At 39.3% G+C, this 26,173-nt stretch overlaps 1 protein-coding gene across 6 annotated transcripts in view; it reads right to left on the reverse strand.

Annotated features, from left to right (window-relative positions):
• nfia (nuclear factor I/A) overlaps positions 1–21,244 on the reverse strand; it is a 109,717-nt gene extending 88,473 nt beyond the window's left edge. The window contains exons 1-2 of one of the 6 annotated variants that reach the window (XM_060879737.1): positions 20,054–21,236; positions 15,160–15,688 (exon numbers count right to left, since the gene is read on the reverse strand). In XM_060879737.1, coding sequence (XP_060735720.1) covers positions 15,160–15,688; positions 20,054–20,080 — 556 coding nt within the window. In that variant the 5' untranslated portion in view covers positions 20,081–21,236. Of the gene's footprint in view, positions 1–15,159; positions 15,689–20,053 lie in introns of all 6 variants that reach the window. The other 5 variants (XM_060879730.1, XM_060879742.1, XM_060879749.1 and 2 more) reach the window with 5 other exon arrangements.
• Positions 21,245–26,173: the final 4,929 nt, after the last annotated feature.

The raw sequence follows: 26,173 nt of genomic DNA on the forward strand, positions 1-26,173 counted from the left end.
TACATACACATCAATGTGACAGTGAAACAATACACTGTACCACAATGACGCCTTTTTATACCATCTGTGACCCCTTTAGAGAAAATTGCCGTTCTGTTTTCTCACCAGCCGTACGAGCAGCCAGACAAGCTGATCTGGTTCCCTGAGGGCGAAAAGCACTTGTGTGTGCGATTCCCTGGAGAGTCGAACAGTATTTACTGTACAGTCCTCCCCCATGGAGACTACCACCCAGAATAAAGTAGCCATAAACAGATCAATGCCTCATGCTGTTCTGATAACTGAATACATGCATCCACATTACACATCAGCTCAGACATCCCATTGATTGCTCCGGATGCAGCGACACATTGCACAGATAGACTTCTGTCAATCTGTCATAAAGACCTGAAGTTGACTAACAGTGACAAGAAGCTTAGGTCTGTGAAATTCACCTAAAATTTGTGTGGGTGTAACTACTTCTTGCTCGATGGGGTCTGGATAAGCAGCTAACATGAGTGAGCAACAGTTGCCTCTTAATATTTAACTATTAATGGCTTTAAATAAGACAATTTGAAGTGTTTTTGTTTTCGATTATCTGTCCAATACATATAACCCTGTTCTCAGACATTACGTTTTGTCATTGATATTCGGTCATTTTGTCAGTTAGTCAAAGCCATGTTGTCACTAATTGGATCATTCACTCACTCATTTTCTACCGCTTCTCCGAACTACCTCGGGTCACGGGGAGCCTGTGCCTATCTCAGGCGTCATCGGGCATCAAAGCAGGATACACCCTGGACGGAGTGCCAACCCATCGCAGGGCACACACACTCTCATTCACTCACGCAGTCACACACTACGGACAATTTTCCAGAGATGCCAATCAACCTACCATGCATGTCTTTGGACCGGGGGAGGAAACCGGAGTACCCGGAGGAAACCCCCGAGGCACGGGGAGAACAAGCAAACTCCACACACACAAGGCGGAGGCGGGAATCGAACCCCCAACCCTGGAGGTGTGAGGCGAACGTGCTAACCACTAAGCCACCGTGCCCCCCACTAATTGGACTAGAGAGGGGAAATATAATGTACTTTATTAAGGTTTGTTAAAACTCTTCCACTTCTGAGCTAATCTATTTAGCTCTATAGCTTCTCTCTCGTCCAGCCTTCAGCTGAACAATTTAGATCAATGCATGTTATTGGCTCCTATAGAGGACAAGCTCCGGAAGCCAATCTGGTTCCTTTCACTTTTAGAAAGCTTAGAAAAGCTTTTTGTATATTTAGCAACTATGATCCAGTATTTGTATCAAGTTCTGTATGCAAGTTCTACTATTCCTTACTATAGTGTACTACAGTCCTCTACTATAGTTTAACCATCTCTAACCCAGGTTTTGGGCTGACTGACCTCTGGACTTTGCTGACAAAGAACATGTTTGTAGACTTGTTTGAGAGCCAAAAAGAAAGTAAGTAAGTGGCTAACTGGGCCTGGAAGATGATGCTGTGGCGCTGTTTCAAGCAGACAAGGTAATAACTTACAACTGCCACTAAGGTATGCTACAGAAATTAAAGCTATCTCTCCATGGAGAAAAGCAAACAAAAAGCTGCCTGAGTTATGGCTGTTAGGGGAGTGGAGAGGCGCACAGAACAGAACAGAACTAGCTATGTTATGCAGGTCCCTTCTCCTTTTTCTCTCCTCCTCCCTTCTTTGCTTTTAACTTTTTTGCCTCCTTGTAAACTGTTACGGTCAGAACGAGCAACGATAGTCATAAAGCCTGCAGCCTGTCATTTCACTTCGGCACAAAAAATAGAAATGTCACTCCTTTTTTGCTGTCCTCCCTCAAGCTAACTGCCCTGAGTTGAATCATGGGGACCGAGGAAAGAGAAAGGAGGAAAGGGAGAGGGGTGTGCATTAGGCTGAAGAGCAAGCACTTGTCTCCATGTGTTTTGTGGTGGAGGCCTTGTGCACGCAGGCTACACAAATATAGGTGAAAGGCCTGACCAGAAAACTTCCCTCTCTTTTCTTTTTCATTTACAAAGCCTCAAGCTGTGCGAGTCTCCATGCAGCTCTCGTAAAGAGAAGGAATAGATGTATTGGTTCAGTATTTCCAGGGTATAAATATTACAGTAGCATTTATACCATACAATCGCAGTAGTGGGAGGTGGACACAATACATTGTATTATACAACTCAATCAAATGAATTGTGCCAGTTAATTTGTCTTGTTAACTTGATGGATGTCCATCTTTCTATCAAACCACACACACACTGACATACACAGATACATAACCTCAAATACAAACAAGCTTCTTCAAGCTACTTCATCTAAAAACAAGGATTATGTAGGACTTTCCTTATGTCACATTTCCATATGCATTTTAAGGTTTTATAAATATGTGTGTTTCTGTTTGCTGCTTTAAGAAGAAGGCTTATCTAAGTGAAAGCTCAGGAGCTTGAGCACAAGTGAAAGCACTGTGGTCTTGTCAATTCGAGGCAGGATATGACACCACAAGAACTCCACATCTGGTTTACATCCTCAGCAAAGCACACTCACACAAGAGTGTATACTGCCCCCCTTCAGTTAAAGCTACCTACGATATCTGATGACTGAAAAAATAAAACCCAGAAAACTTGTTGTGGTGCCACTAGATAAAAGTCAACTTCAAGCCTGTATTTGAGAAAGACTGGAGTTGTAGCAAAAGAACTGACTGAAAATGAAATTCATAGAAAATGCGCTTTAAAGCCTTATCAGTGTTTTCTCTTTTCATTTAAGCCTACAGAAGGTTTCTTAATTTAAGTACATTAAAAAACACACACAATGGGTTAGAGGGAAAAAAAATAAATCTTTGAATCTTTAACTGATTAAAATATATTTATTTAATCTAAAGTTTTAATGTAATATAAGCAAAAAGAATTGACTGAGATATCTGTGAATGTAGCAAAAGGTGTCAGCTAGCAGGTTTTACTGAATTTGGAACATTAAGTCATAAATGCTTTGTTCTTACGTGTGTATGCTTGTATATTATATTTATATTCAAGATTAAAATTGAATCAGTTCAATTTAGTTGCTGTGACTAAACAATTTTTTTTAAATAGGTCCGTAGATGAATCTTAGGAAACTGTGCACACACACACAAACGCACGCACACACACACAAACGCACGCACACACACAAACGCACACACACACACACACAAACGCCCACACACACACACACACACACACACAAACGCACGCACCCACACACACACACACACACAGTCGCGCACACACAAACACACACACACACACACACACACACACACACACAGAGTACAGACCTGTTCCTGAAGGGCTGCTTTAATTTGCTGGGGAAAGAAAAGAAGTTGTGAAAAGTGCAGACTGCTTTTTATCTTGAAGACAGAGACGCTTAGTATTAAGCCTCTTCATTGGGTCTGCATTGTTTTGAGAAGGGAAGAGGAGGAAGGGGAGTGCAACAAGTTATGCAGATGAGATGTTAATTAGGCAAATAGTGAATTAGTATCTAGCAGTACAGACCAGCCTATTGGAATGAAAGTGTGGGAATGGGAGGCTGGGGGAGCCAGCTGTACTTCTCCCTCTTTAATCATCCCCCTCCTCCTCCTCCACTCTTCCTGCCTCCCCAAGCTCACTTGTGCCCTGCAGGCCACTAACACACCTACCCGCACTTCACTTCGGTCCAACGGATGTCTTTTAAACGGAAATAAGTGTACATGTGAAAGAACCCCCTCTCTCTCTTTCACTCTTTCTCTCTTTGCCGGACGCTAAATCTTCGCGGAAGTTTCGCTATGTGGCTCTTGCTGAGCAGGACCCATAGTAACAGCCACTCATGAGGATATAATAGAACATAAATGAATGAATGAATGAATGGCGATTCACATGGTAATGAGAGAAGACGAGGCAACGGGAAGTTTTGTTGTTGGTGGATTTTTTCCCCCCTCTAATTTTTTAATTGTTTCTCAACTGTGTAGTAAATGAATACTCATTCACTTTCTTACCAGTTAAATATTTCATTAAAGCTGAAAGAATAATAGGGGGTTTACATAGAGGAACTAGTATGGACAGAAGTGCATTTAGTCTTGGAGAAACCAAAAACACGCTCACAGACACACAGAAAATGTCTCCCTATATTTGAAACCCAAATGACCTATAAACACCTACCAGCAACACAAATGACATAAGGAATGGTAAAATTCTTATGTGTGTAAAACTGTGGAAATGGTGCCTGAAGGCTGGCAAAGTCAATACACCACAACACACACCAAGTCAGTCTGGGATTGCATCCAACGCCTGACCAACCATAATACAGACTGGGTTGTGTTTCCTCACTACCAGTGCCTCTGCTCACAGCCATTTCAGCAGGAGTCTGGGAAATGCTTCCTGTTTGATGTGTTTTTTGATATGTTTCATTCAAGGGGCATTACCATATGTCCATTGACAATTTATATATCAAACCTCGAACAGCAACACATGTCAAATTTTATAAATGAAGTGCAGAACTGACACACCTGTCTGACCCAACAAGATCCCTTTAGAGGACACAGAGTGCTGCGTAGTGTCAGAATGAATGCATGGGGAAATATTACAGATATTACCTTCATCTCTTCACATCCATCCTCCTCCTTCCTCTCCTCTATCTCTCCACCCTTGAAAGCTTGTGGTGACCCAGGAATGTGTAAAATGGGGGGCAAATGAATTGCTTGGCCACTTGAGCTCCTCTCGCCATTACAGCAAGCTGCCCTACCTGTGTTGAGTCAGCAGTGTGCTCACTCTATCCGTCTAATGGACAGCGCTGGAATTTAATTAGCGAGAAGCCGCGGAGTGGGGGCCTGAAGATTACCCGGGACATGAGGCGCAACGCAGCAGCGCGTGTGTGCGTTTGTGCGTGTGCATGTGCGCGCGCGTGTGTGTGTGTGTGTGTACACGAGTATAGACCGGATTCATTGAAGCGATTGACCCTTGCTTGCTGCATCTTCCGTGTATTCATAACAGCACTGCAAAAACTGAATGTCCATGTGATTATATAAAGGGGCTTGTGCATATAAGGAGTAATAAGCATTAATCTATTCTAAGGACATAAGGGGAAGGTTAATGGAGCTGAATGGCCTTTTTGTTGCAGTGCATTTCGTAAGTAATTGGACAGTGACGCAGTTTTTCTTATTCTGGCGATGTGAATTGTATCAGGTGAACCGCAGAAGAAATCACTGGCCAATTTTGATACTCCTGAGTAAGAATTGATATTTTGCACTCTATCCTCTACAATAAGTGGCAGCCATTATACCATAAATTTGTCACATACTGTTTCTAGTAACGTTTGAGCACAATTGTGAAACTGATGTTAGCATTAGGCTTCTGGTGTGTCTAAAAAAGTGAATGTGTTCAAGTGGGTAGATGTGATTGTGTCAAGTCTATGCAAATAATTGGTCTAATGCAGGTAAATTGTTTTATCAACAATTTTAACAATTCTGTAGACTTCTGTGTGCTAACTTTTTCTTTTAAAAAGAAAGGAAGAAGAATTCATATTTCACATGAAATAAGAATTAAGAGTCCACGCCATTCAAACACTCTACTGTTATCAATTACGGTTACCTGATTTACTCACCACTAACTGCTTCACATCTAACTAAAAAAAAAATAGCTCGGAATCGGTGCACTTTTTCAGTAGAGACTTTACCTTTCTATAAAAAGTTCATTGTGTTGTTGAGTTCAAAGAGTTTTCCTGCTAGAACCTGGAAAACTAATAATGGCAGTCTAATCGCAACCTTCAGGATCTTGGATCATGTGGCCTGTAATGTATACAAACGATGTTAAATGCGAATGGAGCCCATTTGTGGAGCTTTTCTAAAATTTTTCTATTTCATATAACAGTAAAGCCAGGTTGAACTAACCAGGTCTAATTTCAGACAGACACAAACCACTAAATGTGTAACACGGAACTGGATATGGATTGAATAAAATAGAGACAGAAATAAAGAGAGAGAAAAAAAGAGTTGCTCATTTTTGCCTGACAGGTCACAGAGAGAGCAGTTGAACTGGTCACACAGTACAGAGGTCCTATAAGTGATTGTTGGCATATCTGAGTACATCTGACTTTGAACCGTGCCTTCACTCCCCTCTCGAGCAGTGAGGCAAAGCAGGCCTTCCTGCCACGTGTTATTTGCAGTCATGGGTGGGAGGGCAATGTATGACCTCCTCCACAGCAGCTGCAGCTTTCTAGGAAAAGTCTCCTGCCTGTAGGATTTCAGGAAATACTAACCTAATCTATGTATATAGGTATATTTAGCATGTACAGCTGATTGGCACACAGCCTTTGCAGTGGAACACATTAAATTTTTGGTCGATATATGCTCTAGTCTTCCCCACGTATCTACTACACAATCATCTCAATACAATGCAATATTCTACATTTCATAACAAAGTGGCAAGTCTATCCAATGCCACAGACTGTCTTTAGCTGAAGTATCTCAAATGTGCGGGGATCTGTTTTCCCCCCTTCCGGCCTAGCAGGCAGATTTGGGCTCATCACTCAACACACATAAAAAGGAGGGGGGTCACAAAGTGTGATTAGGGGTCTCACTGAGGAGTCCACTCATTCAAAACACGCATGCGAGAGAGGCTTCTCACCCATTCTTGTACAGATTTAACCAATTAGCTTCGTCACACAGCTCCGCGTTCCCAGATGGTTCACAGCTAATCAAGTGTCGCTTTTGTTTCGTCTGTGAAAACAGTTTTATTGTTGAAGTGCAGGGATAGGCGAGACTCAGGACAGCCGCTGATGAAGAAGGTGCTTTTTTCACAAAAGCATAAAAAAGCAGCGCTCATTCAAGATTCATGGGGCACCATACAGGAGGAAACGTATTGATTACAAAAAAGCTGCTATTTAAATGGAATTCAGATGACTTCACAGCTGGTGTAGTGACGCCTCCTACCAGCATCTGAACAACTTCTCTTCTGTTTATGACTGATGCCTCAATAATATTGAAAGGTTAGAAAGAATGGGCCAGCATGGACCTTCAGACGCTTTAGAGGCAGCGGGACAAATGACAAAGATTCTTTTTTTAAAAATGGTCTTAGCAAGTGTTTTTAATCAAGAGCTCATTTATACAGTTTTGGATATCTAGGTTACAGCTACAACAACAAACATTTTATGGTCAATTATTCATGTAAATACCACTGTCATATAATATAATGTGAGGAGAAACTAGGAACATCTTGTTATCTACAAATCTATTACTCTAAAAAAAAAAATTAGTGAATAGTGATTTGGATAAGGAATTTGTTTAAAAAAAACCCTACTAGTTCACAGAGATGTTGTAATCGTAACAAGCAAAAATTAAACAAGCTAAGCTTAACCAGCCTCATTCAACTGGGAAATTGCAGGAGGTATTTTATTACTACATCAAAAATATGAGGCAATAACCTCAAGTGTTTACTAATCATTAGTGTTTTAGGTTTTACTCTTTTGGCAGAGCTCTCATTGCCAAAATCATTCAAATTTCTGTCTGCGATTTGTAGTTTCGACTGTGGTGTTGCATGGAAAGAAGAGACACGGATAACTCTGGTATTTTCTATTAGTCGTGCTAATAAATTAGGGCCATAAATTAGTGTTAAAAGTTCACATAACCTTGCAAAGTGACATTAAACCTTTTTTTCTTGCAAGAAGCCCATATACTTGAGAGCAAAGTCAGTCGGTTTGTTTTAGACTGCCTCAACAGCACTGAGCCTGAAAAAAAGTTTTGCACACAGCATTATGCGGTGCAATAACACCAGTACTGTTACTGCCTTCAATGGCTTGAATAATGTAATATTATCTACCTAAAAATAAAGGCTTACATTATAAGCAGTGAAGAACACATTAAATCTAAAAATCCACACTGATCCTTTTTGATCGACGTAATCGATTATGCTGTGGGTGTCGTCCATGAGAACCAAAAGCAAAACAGTTAAGACACGTTGTCTTAAAAAGACATTATGCTTGAACATTAACAAGCCCCTTAAAGAACAATTTTGGCATTCAGCTTCAATGTGAAGTGGTGTATCTCAATGCAGTCTTTAAACAGAGCTGTGATTGCTATAGAACTACAAAGCAGTGCCAAGGCCTGGACTCAAACATAGCCTTAATATCCATATTTACTTATTTATTTATATTTCTCCAACTCAGACAGATGGAGAGGCTGAGGGCATTTCTGGGGATAAATAGTTCAATAATTTAAAGTCAGTTCCACACTTAGCCTGCAACCCCACCACCACCCTCACCCATCTTAATTATTAAAAACAACATCTGACAAAAAAGTAAACACAAAGAAAACAAAAGAAATGAAAAAAGATGACAAGTAACCTTGCTTAAAGAACAAACATTTTGTTAGCAAATGGATGCTTTGTAGTAGCCACCATCTGGAGAGAGCCCAGAAAGGTTGGATTGTTTCATAACGTATGCAGAGCGTTGCTCCAATCTCAACTCGCTCACTGAAACCGACGCACCGAAATGAACGCCGGTTTAATTAAATCCAGAATGCATCTTACTTTGCTCCCTGCGTAACTGCTGTAGTCAAAAACGACTGATATGTTCGACAGCTTCATGCGCTGGACAAAAGGATCTAAAGCGTTTTCTTGCTGAGATGCGAATATACCCCCTGGACATCACAAAGAGGAACAGGTCGGCTCTTCATTGCTCAGTTGCAGAAAAGGTTACCGGAGAAACCAGGAAGCGAACGCTCCAAAGCTGCAGCCTGAGTGACCCCCATTTAAACCAGCTAAGCTGCAGGGTAAAGGAGAAAGAACTGGTGTGGTACAAAATGTTGTTTATTAACAAAACAAGCATGAGCTACTTAATCAATATTATACCTACATAATGATCCAACAAGTGAGATATTTTTACGTCGTACATAAATGTGTCAACGTTGCTAATGCAAATATAAAGGTCATGAAATTTAATTAGGTTGAAAGGAATTTGAAAAACAAGCACATGTCAGTAACAGCACAGAGAAATAAATCTGCTAAGATCTGATGAGCAGATGGGAATAAAGGCTATGAGGATGTAGAAGCAAATGAGTTAACATATTCCTTATTACAGGACCGATCGCATGCAGATGTACACAGAAATGCAGACACGGATCCTGAGACGAAGGTCCCGTTCAACACCAAACCCCAGTCTTTCTTTTATATTCCACCAGGCATACGGTAGTTTATTTTTCACTTCTTTCACCATCTGTAGCAACTTTCCCCTGCAGACAGCCACAGCTGTCCCGCTTCATGTCTGTGCTCTCTTTTATATTCCTGTCCAAAATGACTCACAATAATATCCAGATAGGAAATGCCTATCAAGGCTACTGATTTGGGATGTAATGTATGTATATTCTATATTAAAACTGATAGATTTTCCTTGCTGTAATGCTTCAGGCTCTGTTTGTAAAATAAGCTTCAGATCACTGGATTGTGCACAAGGCTAACAAGTACGCACTGTGCTCATGTAATGAACACGGTAGAAAAATGTAGTGAGCAAAAAGGCACCAGCATCAGGCATCAGGCGAGCGCTCAGACGTGACAGAAAGCATTGATATTACAGGGAAGCGGCAATGATGTGCATGTTACAGATCAATCCATCTGAACAACCCATGGGGGAAAAATGCAGAGGGATATTTTCAGCTGGGTTGTGGAGAGAGCTATCAGTACACCATAATAAATGATGATGGAAATGTAACTGTTTATGTTTTGGTGTCTTTATGAATAGATTACATGGATAGAAGATTAAAAAACCTGTTTGATAAGAATAAAAATAAAGCAGCATCATTCTCACAAAGTCTTTCTTCTGCTCTGGGATGCAACATCACATGAGAAACTATTCAAATGAAGTCCTCAGCAAGTCCTAATACAATCAAAGTTTCTCGCAATAAAGGCTGAGCAATGCATCTCTGGCTACCAGGCCTTAAGACAATGGCACTCTTGTTGAATGGCATGTGAGCACAAAGGGACCATTCTCACAAGTTAGTCAAAGCTGCTGCTCTGAAATGGAAGAGATGTGAGAGACTAGAACTAGAACAGTCTGAGCTGCTCGAAGACTCTCGGTGATCGTGGCAAGATGGACTGCCTGCCTGTAATTAGCGATAAAATCACTGGTGGATAAATTGGATCAGAAGCACACGCACTACATACATGCACACTTTATTATTTTTCTTTTTTTATAAAAACACCACAAGGGCAATAAAATAAAAATTCTTCTCAATGGATAAATTTTGTTTTTCAAATGAATAAACATGTATGCTGGATGAAGGTTGAACAAGCAAACATTAATAGAGTTTATAACTTTTTTCATAAAAATCATTTAAAATTTATTATTCTATAAACGGTTGTAGGTAGAGAAATTATTAATAGAAACTACTCTGGACCCTTGGATCTCGCACTGCCGGTCTATTTCTCTCTCAGTGTCCGAGTGCTGAGGCGACTGAGGAGATAATACAGAACTAATTAGCAAAAGACCGCTGCACAGGGGGACGGGAGTGAGACCTACAGTGCAGGTACACACCTCCTCTCACAGCTTCACAGCACCGGACACTGACTCATCGCTCATCACCATATACAGATATATAAAGGACTCAGCTGGCTCCTCACTCAGTGGTGTACAGTATACATGGAGGAAAGTTAGGAGAAAATGTGGTGTGGGAATGCTTTTAAAAGAAAGAAAGAAAAAAAGAAAGAAAGAAAGTAAGAAAGAAAGAAAGAAAGAAAGAAAGAAGAAGCATCTGTGTGTGAGCTTTGTGTGTGTAATCACAAAAGTGGTCTAAAAGTAATGCAGAAAAAAACTTCAGCAGTTTTTTTTGTCTTGTGATGGTTGACGTATAAAGTGCTCAAACCGGAGCCAGAGAATGTGGTCCAAATCTGCAGAGTGAGATCAGCACTGACAATAGACATTAAACAGATTACACGAATTTGCCATGCAATCAGGCTTATGAGAAATTCAGCCAGCAAAAGCACACGCTGCTCGCTGAAACTTACAGCATTTCCTCCCCACTACAACCTTATCTGCTTCATTTAATCAAATCATGTTGTAGAAAAAAGTGTTTCAAATGGGGGCCATATCAACGATATTAAAAGCGGCGGCACTGAATCCTATCATTTGATCGTGGCCAGTTCTTTAATACTGGGCATGTGCCAGACGAGAGCTTTTCAGCTACAATGTGAACAGAGCACTCACTGAGCTCACCTCAAATTTATTTTTATGAATGGACCCAAGCTCATTTGTAATGTAAGGTAAATGTTTGAGTGGCTGTGCGTGTCTGTGTTTGTGTGTGTGTATGTGTGTGTGTGTGTGTGTGTGGGGGGGTGTCTGTGTGTGTGTCACAGTGGTTTTTGCAGTAACCATGCTGGTTGGTGGCAAGTAGGAAGGAGAGAATGAGAGACAGGAGTGAGTAAAGTGGAGTGAGGGCAGGGGGTCCCTTCCCACAACGTGTACTGCAGTAACCACAACAAAGCCTGTGGTTCATACCACAATAGCCTTAAATAGATCCAAATTATTATTATTCCTCTGCCTGTGGAAAGAAAAGGAAACACAAAACGGCTGTCTTTCAGCTACTGCAGAAGCACGACTAGCGAAATCGCTGCGTTTCATCTCCGTCACAATAAGGCCCTCTCCTCTCAGAATCTATTCTTGCTATTTCAGGTAGTAGATTTTAAAAATCTACAAAGCTTAAGCAACGTGTTCCTTCAGAAATGCATCACTGAAGTAAGAAGTGCTTTGAGCATGAGTGGGTCAGCCATATTTGAAATTGTTCACCATGCAAACAGGTCCCAGGTCAGATAAGGTAAGTGCAATGTAAAAATATATCAGCTTCCCTGTAAACGTACACATAGGTCCTGACTGAGCTTTATCTTTTGAAATCAGCAGTATCCTTCTATTGTGTTAGCACGGGTGAAAACAGACACGAATCAAATAGAAATATTGTTCAATAAACAACTGAAAGGGTTCAGGGTTTCCCATATCCTGCTGAGACAAATAAGCAGTGCTTTAAAGTTTAACTTTTAAATTGTCCTGTGATAAAGTAGTCAGGGCTGAAACCAGGATCAAAATGTTAGTGCGGTCCAAATTGAAAAAATGTGACCCACATCATTTTAAAAATAACTACATCAGTGTACTAAATTATTGCTAATTTCTAATCTGTTATATAATATGTCCATTCCTGCTCTATATCTAGTTAGACTAACTGCATTTATAAAGTTATATCATTTGGTCAACAGTTGGTCTACGTCCTGAAAGGGTGTATATTAAAATGCCTTTTCACTTAGTGTTCAATATTAATAATATTACGACAACTAGCAAGCAGATCTGGTGAGAAACATTAAAGTAGTCAGAAGTAGTCCAAGAAAAGAAAAAACATCTTTACATTTACATTTTACAGACTGCCAAATGTTCTCACAAACATTTTTATTTATATGTTGTCACATGAAGACAAACATTTAGACCTTAGCTATGTCAGATGTTAGCCTGCAATCTGTGTGTTGTATATCTCTCAACAAGAAGTCAGCGCTAAATTGTTAAACCGCCAAGGACGAGTCTATGGGTAAACCTAAAGAGTCCTCTACAGCTGTTCTAAGGTCATTTGAGAACCAATTAACACTGCTGTTTTCCACATTGTAGTCGATATTCTGCCACCACATTATCATTTTATATTGAACTTGAAAACAGGAACAATCTAAAAACTAAAGTCCAGAACTCAGGGTGTCTTCATAGCTACAGTCCTGAAAAATCAGTGATGTATTTTTCCCGTATGTGTCTCCGTTCTAGATAAATTTATTCATCAGATTTAATACTTACCTTTTTTTTTTATAACCACTGCACAATATAATAATGTTTTAGTGATCTTCGTTACATACAATGTCACAAAAGGTGAATCTTTACCAACTGAATCGGATCAATCAATCAATCATGATTTCTGTTTCGATTAATACAGCTTTAACTACAACAGAATCAAAAGCTCAAATATTAATCAGTGTTCTAACGCTGAGCAAACAAACAAATTCATAATGTGGCACAAGCCATGAGCCAGACTCTTTGAAAAGAAAATAAGCACTGGCTGCAACTTAAGCTGATGTCTACATGACTGTATTAGCTCCCAGTTAAAAGGTTTTAAAGCAGGCCTGCACTCTATTCCTAACAAAACCACCTGTTTTAACTAGAGGTCAAAGGGTAAGCCAGAACCAAAGCGCCGCCCTCTGCTTGACTGGCTGCTAATGAGAGTGACTGTTTATCTAAGAGGTCAAATGCCTTCAAATAGAGTTGTGACCCTAACATCTTAAGCCACGACCTTTCCCATGTGTGGAGTGCTCCTGTGAAATCCGCTGGCTATAAATTAGCCTGCACCCCCGAACATGGAGTGAGGGTGTCTTGTTTTCTTTCTAGTTGATACCTCAGTGCCCACTCCTCAGTTTGGCAACAATTATTAAACCTTCAAAACGGATAAGTGCAACGGATAAGTATGTTTGTTAGAACTGGCTGCTGAATGGCTGATAGAATACCACTATTCGACTAACGACATAAAATATCTTGTAAAAACGTAAGTTATGAGTGTCGTGAATGCAGCAGTAGGAGTTTTAATTACTGCCTCCGTACGGCCCTAAAACCCACCACTTTGTCTACGTGAGCATGAGGTCAGCCTCACTTCCACCGGCTTTTAATCACAGCGGCTTCAGCAATGCTCCACCGCTTCAAATAAGACAGAGAAGGAAACCTGATCGGCTCGTACGTGCTGCAAAATGGAGGAAAAAGAGAGAAATCGAGAAAGAGAGAAAGTGTGTGTGTGTGTGTGTGAGAGAAAGAGAAAGCAGCCGAGTAATAAAAACAGCTAAACTTTATAAAACACTTGTTTTCTTTTACTTTTCAGGACCCCAGAAGGACTCTTTCTGTTTGAGAATTAAATCTGAGGATTTAGAATCTCTGAAGAAATGAGTAACTGCAACAGTGTGGTGTGTTCAAGTGCAAAACTTCACAAGCAATTTGTTATAATACTGATGATACTGATGCAAACAATGTGTGAATGAACATGCCAGTGAAACTTGATTTTTCTGTTCTGTGAACAGAATAACCGTCTAAATGTGTTTCTTTTTCCAGACTTCATCCATCTCATACAACATTAGACAAAATATTTAAAAGCGATATTGCTCTCGTACTGATCCAAATACACACAGCAATTCACTGCACTTTTTTACACCTTTAAGAAAACATATTATATCAGGCAGTCCTAAAAAGATATGCTTCTTATGCATTAATCAAGAGTTGAGGAAAATATCTTCATACTTTTGTCAATACCCAATCAAAACAAATATATTAATATGGAGGTGGGAACTGGGGGAGTTGGGGGGTCTTTCTTTCTTCCACCAATAAAATAGGCATTAGCTGCCAACACACTCTGGCTTTAGAACAACAATTTGCGAGCAGAAGGAAATGAAAGTAATTGAGGTTCGTCTGATGAAACGAAGCGCCTTCCTTCCAAGTGAAAGCTTGTGTTTGTGTTGCTGTCAGCGCAAGACAGATCCCCTGCTGCCTCTTGCCAATTAACAGTCTCTCCATCAGATATTTGCACTGGCCTTCTTCATTTCAGAGCTTCATGTATAGGATAAACCATGACAGGAGTCAACTTAGTTGGAGTTAGTCCATATTTTGCAGCAAACAGTAGATTGGAGATAAGAGATGTTCCAATATTGATTTTCCAATCAAATGCATAAGACTTCTAGCTCAAATTATAATTTGATCATTAACGGTTTTTCGAGGAGTAAAAAATAATTAATCAGAGTTAAACTACCCACTTTGAGAAACAATTACGCAGAGAAAAATGTGTACAGTGGAAAACTGGAAATAACCACCAGATTCTAAAGTATTTAACAAATCTGTGCAGTGTGAGAAGGCAACATGACAGGTGTGTTGTTTCATCTCCATTCGAGTTTTACTGCTGATGATAAAAATAGTACCTGTATATGAGAGCGTTTGTAGGAAGAGTGCATTTCGGCGTTAATATTACATACCCCTAATAGGACATTAGAAATCTGACAGACCAGCTGAGATTGCTTAACCCTGTGGGGCAGTGGAAATACATTTCTAAATACACACAAAACGATAACACAATACTGTTTAGTATTTTGATCACAACGTCTAACCCAGCAGGAAAAGGGACTTACCTGCATGTACAAAGTAGGCCAAGTACAGGTCCAGCTCCTTAACTGAAACTCCTATGTGATGCGGCTGCACGCACAACCCTGGGTTCGAGCACTGCGGTGATTTAACCAGCCTCTCGCCATCAGTACTTTCGAGGGGAATACCTTTGAATAAAATCACCATGACCAGGTCCAAGCGCCACACTTTGTCTGCCTGGCGCAGGCAGTCGATCCTCCTCATCTTGCCTTTTTGGTCAGGGTTGGAGAGCACACAGCACGGAGGCTTCTTCCCCGTCACGGTGAGCACAAAATCCTCACGAAACTCGGGCCGGATGTCCTTGCGCAGTTTGGCCAGCAGCCGCGACGCCCACTTCTGCTTGACCTCAGGCTTCTCGCTCAGCAGCTCGTCCTTCACGGCGCGCTCCTCTTCCTTGGACATGCGCTTCTCGTGCTTCTTGAAGTACTTTCGCTTGCGGGCCTGCAGGTTAAACCAAGTGTAGGCGAACGCACGCACGTGGGGCAGCAGTGCTTCGATGAAAGGATGGAATTCATCCTGCAAACAAATGGCAGAGAAGAAAATCAGGGCAGGGAAGAAAAAAAAAGCTTGAACAAAAACTTAGCATCACAAATCATCTCACGCACGCTGTTGAATGAAATGAGAATCGCTGATGAACTTAAATACTGTATATAATTGTTAGTGCACAAATGTTTCTAATTATAAAATGTAATTTTCTTTCTACTGTTTGAACATATGTACCGATTTAATAACCATATAAAAAAAATTAATGTATGGAATTATGGGATGCAGCAAAAACATTAATTCAACAATTTTTAGTTATATTCCATGTTTTATCATTAACACAGGGAAGCCCTCAATAAGAGAGAGAGGGGCTGCGTGTGTGTGTTTGTGTATTTGTGTGTAAGGCCTGTCTAGGCCGTATCTTGGCTCGCTGGCAAGAATGTGGGTCTGTAAGGGTCTGCCAGGGCCGAGAAAAAGAAACAACCAGAGAGAGAAATCAGACCAGCTATTTTTATCTGTTCTCTGTAAAGTTGGATGTAATATATAGATACATGCACACACGTATGCATATACACACAGATACGGAGAAAGCTGGTGTTTTTTCCGTTTGGAGTGTGTGCAAGGAGAAGGTGATGAGAAAATTTGTTTTTCGTATAAAATGTAAAAATGATTTCCTTTTCTTTCAATTTTCTATGCGTCTAAATTTAAGTATTCCTCTTTTCATTACCCATCACTACATGGTTTTAATGCTATATCAGTATCCGGTACCAGATTAAAAAAGATTGCTTCACACTTGGCATCTTTTCACACAACAGTCTCTGATACTGAGGCACAGCACATGTGTGACCCACTGAATGGAAAAGAATGTACAATTTTTTTTTCCATTTTTCTCTCTTCAAATCCAAAAGCATTACAAATCAGATCCATAGTATCAGCAGTCAGTCACAGCTTTAGAACTCTAAAATACAGCTTTGTCGAGCTCTTAATTAGGTAAATAACTAATATTATCATGACTTTAAATACAGGGACATTTTACACAGAGAGAACTACAGAGATTACACTAAATACAAAGAATACTGGCAACCTGCCAATCGGTAAAATAGCGTTTCTACAAACACCCTTAGCAGCGTTACATGCCCCAGAAGCCACAGAGAGAGCATGAACGGCTTGCCAGCAAGTGAGCAAAGGGCGCTTTCGATTTTATGTGTGCAGAACTGAGTCAAATACTATGCAAATTTGAATATTTCCCATTTTAATAGTCAGAACAATTTTACTATATGCGTTTTATTGCACTTTATTTTATTACTTTACTGTTGCTTATTTCTCATAAACAGTCATACACATGCTTAACATAAAACAGCTAAAGAGTTTAGTTTTATAATAGTAATCAAGTTTAGATATATTTATTAAATCATAGTCAGAGTGTGTGAGTTTGGGAGTGTGTGACTTTGAAAAACCGAAAGAACATCCATGTTGTTCTGTTCAAGATTACAAGAATACTGTTAAATTAATATTATTAGAAATAACTTACATATATTTTAATTATTTCCACCTTTAAAAATTCCCTCACTAAGGCATGTTAAGCAGAAATCTGTTGTCACTTACACTCTGTGTGTCTCTCACCCAATGCCAGATATCTACTGTTATCGACTGCATAACACATATCCATAATATTTCATAATGTGCATAATATTTCACATCTTTAGAGAATTTCAGAAATATATATTTTTTTTACAAATTTGAGATGCACACGATTTATATTTTTATTAGAGTACGTATGAGGAGAGTACAAAATATTATTGATGTCCAAACTGCAGAATCTGTCCCTTTAGTTAAAACAGTAGTTTTAAAAAGTTAAAGTGAATTACCTCTGTGCACCTGAGATGGCTGAAGGGTTTAAATAACAAGCCTCACACCCCACCCCCACCCCCCAACTTAACAAAAACTGTCATTTAAAACAGGAATAATTGTAATCCTGTCGTGTAGTTACTCTCCCCTCCGACTCGACATCACAGAAGCCTAATTATTAGGGAGTCGACAGGACTTTCTCCCTTTGTTGCACGTCTCTCCATGGAAGTAAACGCAGTTCAGGGAAAACTGTTGGCTAATGGTGCTCTTCTTACAGAGGGGTGAGAAAAAGCCCAACTACAGTGCGTCAGTTCTTCGTTCTCTCTTTCTCTCTCTCAAACGCACACACACACACACACACACACACACACACACACACACACACACACACACACACAGAGAGAGAGAGCGAGAGAGAGCAAGGCAATCATGTAAACTGGCACTAGTAAGTCAAAAGATTTTTCTCCTGGACTCCTGAAGTGAACTGACCCGATTCTCCTGTCCTATTGCGGGGCCTCCTTATAGAACAATAGTGCCATTGGGGCCGAAAATACAGAGGAGTTAGAGCGTTAAGTACACCTGTGAGCTGCCAAAAATTATATATATATATATATATATATATATATATATATATATATATATATATATATATATATATATTTGTGTGTGTGTGTGCGTGTGTGTGTGTGCAAATACATATTTTTGCAAATAATACAATTTTGCAGATAATATAATTATCTGATATACATTTTGATTTCTAATGTACTAAAGTCTTACATATAATATTAGAATAATTATATTATTACTTTTTTTAAATCAAATGGTCACTCAAGATGAAAACATTAAAAATCCTACAGAAAGAATAACGGGTGCATAATACAATGTCTTCAACCTGCCCCAGAACAGACAGCACTGGACATCTCCTCTGAGCACTTAATCGATGCACGAGCGTGTTCTTACAGCGCAATCATTTTAATGCTGTCCCAAAATCCTCAAACCGATTCTGAAGCACTGTAAGCTGTATTCTTTCCTATATCACTAATTAATCCATCACAAGGAGAAAAAAAAACGCCTTGCTATATCAGCTTGTTTAAGTCTCGAAAAATTTATTTCTTTTTAATCTAGAAATATTGTTGCTGCATTGAACAGACACGGAAGAATATATGAATATTATTGTGGTCAAACAAAGTAAGTAATACTGAAATAATATAAATCAATACATTATTATTCAGGACCTGGAGAATAAGGAATATGTGATGGCCATCTGTCATTAATCAATAGACAAAAAAAAAAAAAGATAAATTAGAAATAAAGATGTTTGATATCAGAATGTGTTATAGGGCCTTATCTTAAGTTATAGTCCACTGTTAGAGATCCATTTATAAATTCACAGAAATAAATCTAATGTTGCTAAAGAAATGTGCTTCACTCATAGAAAACTATGAATATGCTCATGAGTATGCTTATGAATAATAAGCTTATGAATATGATACAAGATTAAAAAAATCTTTCTAGACGTCATCTTCAGTTCTGATTATTCCAAAATTCTTCAGCCTCCTTCGTACTATATAAATCTCAAAATTTGGCCTCTTTTACAATTAAAACCTTGCTGCCTCATTTATCCTCCTGTCTTCATGCCTAAATTGTTTGTTGCATATACAAGACTTATCTTTACTAAATAAGTAACTTAAATCAAACAGCACCTGACATCCAGTGCAGGAATGACTCTAGGGTTTCAATTACTGTTTGAAGTGGTCAGCAGAAAAAGGCCAGAAATTAACAGCCTGTATATTTCCCCTTTACTGGGTCTTTACTTTTCACACCATAGAGACCCCAGTAAAAGAAAATAAACTTATTTTTATTTATTTATCATTATTATTATTTTAAAAAGTAAAAGTGTACAGGTCATGTGGTAGAGTCTACTTTTACTGCTGGACGCATAAGAAGTGACTCGAGCTCTGTAGATATTTTGGCTACGTAGACTTCTCTGGTCATCTGTGAAACAGCCTGAGTGTGTAAATAAAGTGTGTGTCCTGAGTTGAGCTGAAGTTTTGCTACAGCCGAGTCGCCCTGCAAAGTAACAGGCGCGAAGTCCATTCTTTATGATGAACTCGTTATAACATAAAACTATAGTAAAGAAATCAGACTTTAATAAATGAAGAAAAAAAAAAAAGAAGTTCATAAGACCGCGGACTCTTTCATCTTAAAATATTGTTCACACGCACTATTGTTCACACACACTATTGTTCGCACACACTGTTGTTCACACACTCGCGCAGTGTTGAGTTGTATGTAGAGTTAAAAAGCCCGACATATGAGAGTGTGTGCAAATATTAGGTGAGGTGTGTGCGCCATCCGCCATGTGCGAGTTTGCTCTGTCAGAGCAGGAATGTTGCTGCACATAAAGTTACTCCAGTCTCAAAGCCATGATAAACCCCTATAATTTATATACCACTGTCCCGTACAGGTCACATACACACAGCACAAATAGCGCAAAAACAAACAAACAAACAAACATAATAAAAACGCATGCACAAAAATGTCACTTACCTGTGTTAGGCATAGCGGAGAATACATATCTGGTGCTCGAATTTGGGAAGTGTGTGTGTGCGCGCGCGTGTGTGTGTGTGGGTATGTATGTATGTATGTATGTATGTATGGATAACTGTAACGAATCGGCGTGTTTATGTATGTACGTGTTGATGTGTGTGAGTGTGTGTGTGTGTGTGTGCGCGCGCGCGTGTGTGTGTGTGTCCGTTTACTTGTGATCGCAGCGTCCGCCTGTGTGTATGTGTGTGTGAAAAAGAAAAAAAAGAAGAGACAGACAGAAAAGGGAGAGAGGGGGAAAAATAAAGGCTGCCTCTTGCTTGCTTTCACATTTCCGACTGCGGCGTAAAGCGAGCGGCGCTGTCTCAGCGCTCCGTGATGAACTTTAACCCCGCCTTGAGTCGCGCGCGCGGCTTCCCACCGCACTCTCCGCCAACCTTCTACCGGACTCTATGCACCGTGAAAAGCCGCCGCTTTACCGGCGAAACCATCACACAACTTTCAGCACAAGACACGGTCTGTGGCGCTGAGCTGAAACTGTCCCGTGGCAGAGAGGCGAAAAAATAAACCCACACGCAGAGAGTCGGTTTGTGGAGGAAGAAAAATCACGGAAAGAACGCGATCGTTTGATCTTACATTTCAATCGCGTGCTCAGAAAATCAAAAAAAAGAAAGATTGTCCTATAAAAAGTCCTCAGGATGTTTGGACAAACTCAGAATCGCACTTGTGTGTCTCAGAGCCGGGCTGTTGATCGTGTGCGTTAAACCGAACCATTGCGTTCGCAGGCGTGCGGCGACCGCGGGAGGCTTCAGCCGGAGCTTCACAACACGGAGATCACAGTGACATCCAAGAAAAGAATAAATAAATAAATAAATACATAAAAGCCGGCACTCGATCCTGTGTGGTCGTTACAGTGTCTGCATGAGAAAGAGAGAAAATTAAGCGCAAAGTGAGCTGAAGTCCCGGAGAGCGGGGACGAGCCGCGGTCCCGCGCCGTGCGCACACTTCACTTTTGCCCGGAGGAGAAACTCTCCGCTCCTCCGTCCCTCACAGCACAGCGCCCTCCGCACCGGCGACTCCCACCAAGGCTCAGGCGGGACAACACCGTCGTGTAGTTCACTTATAACCCTGCTGCAGTCTCGCTCACACAGACTGGCTTTCCAGCACCGCGGCGCAAAATACTTTGATAACATAAAAAAAAAAAAAAAAAACACCACTTCTTCTTTACAAGAATGTCCAAAGCGACTACTGTGAGCTAACAACACATGATAGGCTTTACATAGTGTAATGAACACCGGTGCATTGGGGCTCTCTTTTAGTCTTTACTATGCATTTATTATTCTTTTTAACAGAGACAATCAAGTTAAACGAGCCTTTAAACGCAGTAACGTTCCCAAGTGCAGTGTATAAAGTGAGAGATGAGACAGGATATGAAGACACACACTTTATAGCTACACACACGGTGGGTTATGTGAGAAAGTTACCACAATCAGATCTGGATAAAAACTCAGGAAACTGAATTACAGATAGAGATGATTCCTCCTTAACTAATATGGTCAATACTCCTGTTGGACTGTAGGTGAAAATGGGATATCGGGTCATATCTTGGATCTTCAAATTAGCAACAACTTTGGACGCCTTTGGACAATAAAGATAAATATAAAAGACTTTTACTAATCCTGAAGAGGTGACCAGTGTTTATATACAAAAATAGACATAAGTGCTTTACATAGATAATAATTATCATTTCCTAAGGTGTAAAAAAAAACAAAAAACACCACGATTAAATAAAAGAAACACTGGCAACAAGTGTTGTCTGAATGGTTGCTGGTTAATTAACAAACAACAGTCAACTTTACACTAAACTTTAGCAATTCCTTTTACATCCCTTTACACATACAATGTTGCACCATGTTCACAGTTTCTCAGGTACATTTTAATAAAGCATTCGATTGCGTTCACGACACTGTGATTCCGAACAATCTCAGAAATACAAATACAAGCTATGTTCTCTTCATTTGGGATGGTATCATAAAGTGTGCATGTTTAGTGCATTTTGCATTTTCTAGAGTTCTGGTACACTTACTGTGTACTTTGGGTTTTTTAAAGGTTCCCAGGTAAAATATACACACTAACTGCACAAAAACCGTGACAAGGATAAGTACAGTTGGGTATATTCTCTCTGAGAAGATCAAAAATCTGTCGAGAGGTAACATAAACACTCTGGCACAACTTATTCGCTTATAGTACACATACAGTAACAGCACTCCAGACCGAATATGTGGCGTCTTGAGATCTTTTTCCGGTGTAAGTCTACTGGGGGCGCCCCCTAGCCAGGGCTCCTGTGTTTCGCAACATAACATGTACTACAGTAAGATATCAAAAGTGAGGTGTAATTACGGTAACTATTGATTTGACCTCATTAATGCATGCTGTATATATCCCTCAAAGATTCTACACCGAACCCTTTATGATGAAGTTTTCCGGACATAATATTTAAAGATCTCACCAGAATAGCTTATAAATTTTTTTTTTCAGAGAATAAACGACTTCAAATAACTGAGACAGCAGTATAATAAAAGCCTTTTGACTTGAAATCTTGGTTAGAATGTAATTCAGACCGCACACTGGGATGTACGCTATAGCCGCGTACCAATGGTCACACTAACTTGTTATAAGTGCACGTGCTTTGTGTGTGTGTGTGTGTGTGTATGTGTGTGTGTTTACAGTCTAGGTGAAGCTGCGCTGTGATTGGTTGACATTCCGGAACACAGAGTGGCAGCTGGATTCTATTGGAAGTGTCGGACACATCTTTCATTGGAGCCATAAATCACACGTTTATGCGTAAATATTCATAACCTATAGTTTTTAGACCGTAAACTGCAACTGCAAACAATAAGAGAGAATAAAGACGACATAACAAGCAGCTGGCAACATTTCTTTTTTTTTTTTTTTACAGACTACTAATTTAAATAAGAACAGTGCATGTAAAACTGCATATTCCTGCAGAAACTCTATAAAGGCTGTTTTTTGTTGTTGTTTTTTTGCTGTGTAGAAACCTGCCGATTTTAAAGATGAACATTTTAGGCAACGTAGACTACAGTAAGTGTCGAAATACTGCTGTTCATCTCATTTCTGAAGTCAAAACAAGTATTTTTTTCACTCTGGGAGGAATAAGATTTCTCCAAACTTATCCAAGCTTCATCAATTCTACTGGAGTGCATAAAACACTCTCAAAAACCTTTATTTTTTGCCTGGGTTGGTACCATTAATGATACAACAGGTGTAACTTTACTATGTATATTTCACCTGGAAACATACCTTTTTAATTTAACATTCGATACCTTTAAAAATGCTTAAAGGTATAAATAATGGACTGTATTTACTTAGACTTTGCATCTTTAGGCCTATTCAAAATGCGTACCCGGTGCAATACCTGTGACAGGGAAAGGGTACAAGTCCGTACACTTTTTCTTTCTGAGAGTGTACAGTATGTTAAGAGTATGGCACAATAGGCGACCACTGTTGGCTGTCACACTATTTACAGATACTATTTAGTGGAGCAGTGTGCATCTGGGATGTAGCTATAACCTACATTTTGTGGTAAACAGGAAGCTGCAGTGAATCGCCAGATAAAAGCCTTGACTCTATACAGAATCCTACCATGTTGAATTAACACCTGCAGTGTTTCATGTAAGTCCAGCTGGACACAAATGAACACAGAGTTCATTCAACACCAGGGATTTCTCTATGTGCCCTGCAACCTTATCAAAAGCAAGCTGCAAACCTTTAGGGTCTTACTCTTTGAATTCTGATTATGCTGCTTGCTTTTTGTAGCCTTTTAATCCTGTGGGCTCAATGAAATGCCATCACAAGGGCCCACTTATTATCTCAAGCACAACAATCATTTCTTACAAAGAAACAGCTCATTTCAAAGGGTGTACAAAAATTTATGACTAATCAGTATTAAATAAGTATTGTCTACGACTAAACTCTATGACTAAGCCTCGTGTCCGTGATTCTTGGATCAACCATGATCTGTTTAGGAAAAAAATAAAATAAAATAATATTACAGTTAGCTGCATGTAGGTAGCAGTTAAATAGTTCCAGAAATATGCATCAAGTGACAGTCTACAACTTTTATGACGTATGCCTTTGTGCTGGCTCGTTTGGTCAAATTAGGCTATTAAATTTTACAAATTTTCTTTAATTGTTTTATTAAAATCAAAACTTATGTCATAAAATATTGAAGTATAATTCATTAATAATTAGATTAATTACCATACTCTAATAATCTATAAATCACAGTTCAGTCAGACTGTTACTTGGATCAGTGGACTGTGTTTGATAGTTTAATATGGATAAAACACAACTCCGTATACATGTACATCTCTATTAGGGAATTCTTCAAATATATAAATGTGGACAAAAAGTCAATTGCAATTAGAAGCTTGATGTATGCAAATTAAATATCAATAAATGCAATAAGCCACAACAAATAACTGCAGTGTGCTTCAGTAATAAATGTAGACGCTGGTAAAATTTTGCTGATGAAGGACTTCCAAAGAAATATTCTATGATCCATATCAAATCGGTTCCAGGAATACAGTCTATACAAAGGATGTTGCATTTGTATAGTATTGCATACTGCATAGATATTGCATATTGCAAATCTACTATATATATAATTATTATTATTTTATTAAGTCTTCTTCCCCATATGCAACAGTGCTCAAGCCTTCTTAGTAGGCCTTTTTTATAAGACAAAATCAGATTAGCATTCAAGTCACCGCTGTCACAGACACCGCAGCCATTGGCAGCTGAACTAAAGGCTCATTGTGTATAGGCAGATATTTAGTATTTTAACACAGAAGTACTTCAACCATAAACTACATTTCAGCACTAGATGACTGAACAGCGCCGGTGAGGGGCAAATAATGTCACAAGGGTAAAGGCAGGATAAACTGACAGAGTTTCAATGACAGCCATGACTATTTATCTGCCCAAGTTCTCTAATAACCAGTAGCGTTTACAGTTAGGTACAACATGACCATTAAAATGGGTGGTCTAAACGAAATGGATTATTTTCATGATTTTATAATAAAGGATCATCATGCACTTGTGATCACCAGTCTTAGATCAGGTTCTCAACATTCATTACAAGTCTAGATGTGAGATGTAAGTGAATGGATGGACTATAGTATGGAGATCCTGGGACAGCTACAGAACAGGTCACACTCCAGGGAGAAAACATATTTTATGTGTTGGTTTACATCTTCAAGGACAACTTAAAAAAGCTTTAAAAAGCATAAAAGGCCACTGTTTTCACAATTAAATAACTCCTTAAACAAAAATAATCCAAAACCTTTTTTTCATACCAGGCTTTCATTAAGGAACAAGAAAAAAACAACACACAAAAGGCAAATAACAGTCACAGGCCTACACCTGATAAAATATAGACCAGGGGAAAATACTTATATTTAATATAAAATATAGAAAATATGTACAAATTTAATATACATACATCAAACACTGTAAACAAAAACAAACAGATAAAATACATATAATAGATACAAATCTCCATGTAATCTCTGTCTCATATCCTCCCTGTTGGTGAAGATGAACTCATAAAGTATGAATTATGGTTTAAAACTCAACCTATAATAAAATTATATGACACTGCATCAATATGCCAATTTATCACATTGTGATAAATGAGCTTTAACCCCCTAACAGCTTTAAGGGCTAATGAACTCAAGCCAGAAAGGCCTGTGCTTTGAACCACAGCACTATTACGCGTCAGGATAGATTGTTATAAACTAAGTAGTGATATAATAAAGTTTAAAAATGAGGTAAATAAACTAAAATAAGGCAAAAAAAATGTATTTGTTTTGTCTTTTCATGTCAAGGCTTTGCGTCTCCGAGTCTCGTCTTTTCTGCCAGACTCCACGGAGAGATATTATACGCCAAGGCAAGTGTGTGTGTTTTTGTGCCAAGGCTTTTGTGGTAGGCAGAATGGCACGGACGCAGTAAAGGCAGTGGAGTCTACAGCACGATCACGGGTTAACATTACACAGCATTTGGGTTTAAAACGCGCGTTAAGAGTCACTACGACACGACGAA

The sequence above is a fragment of the Tachysurus vachellii genome, chromosome 1, assembly GCF_030014155.1.
Source record: "Tachysurus vachellii isolate PV-2020 chromosome 1, HZAU_Pvac_v1, whole genome shotgun sequence".
NCBI lineage: Eukaryota > Metazoa > Chordata > Actinopteri > Siluriformes > Bagridae > Tachysurus > Tachysurus vachellii.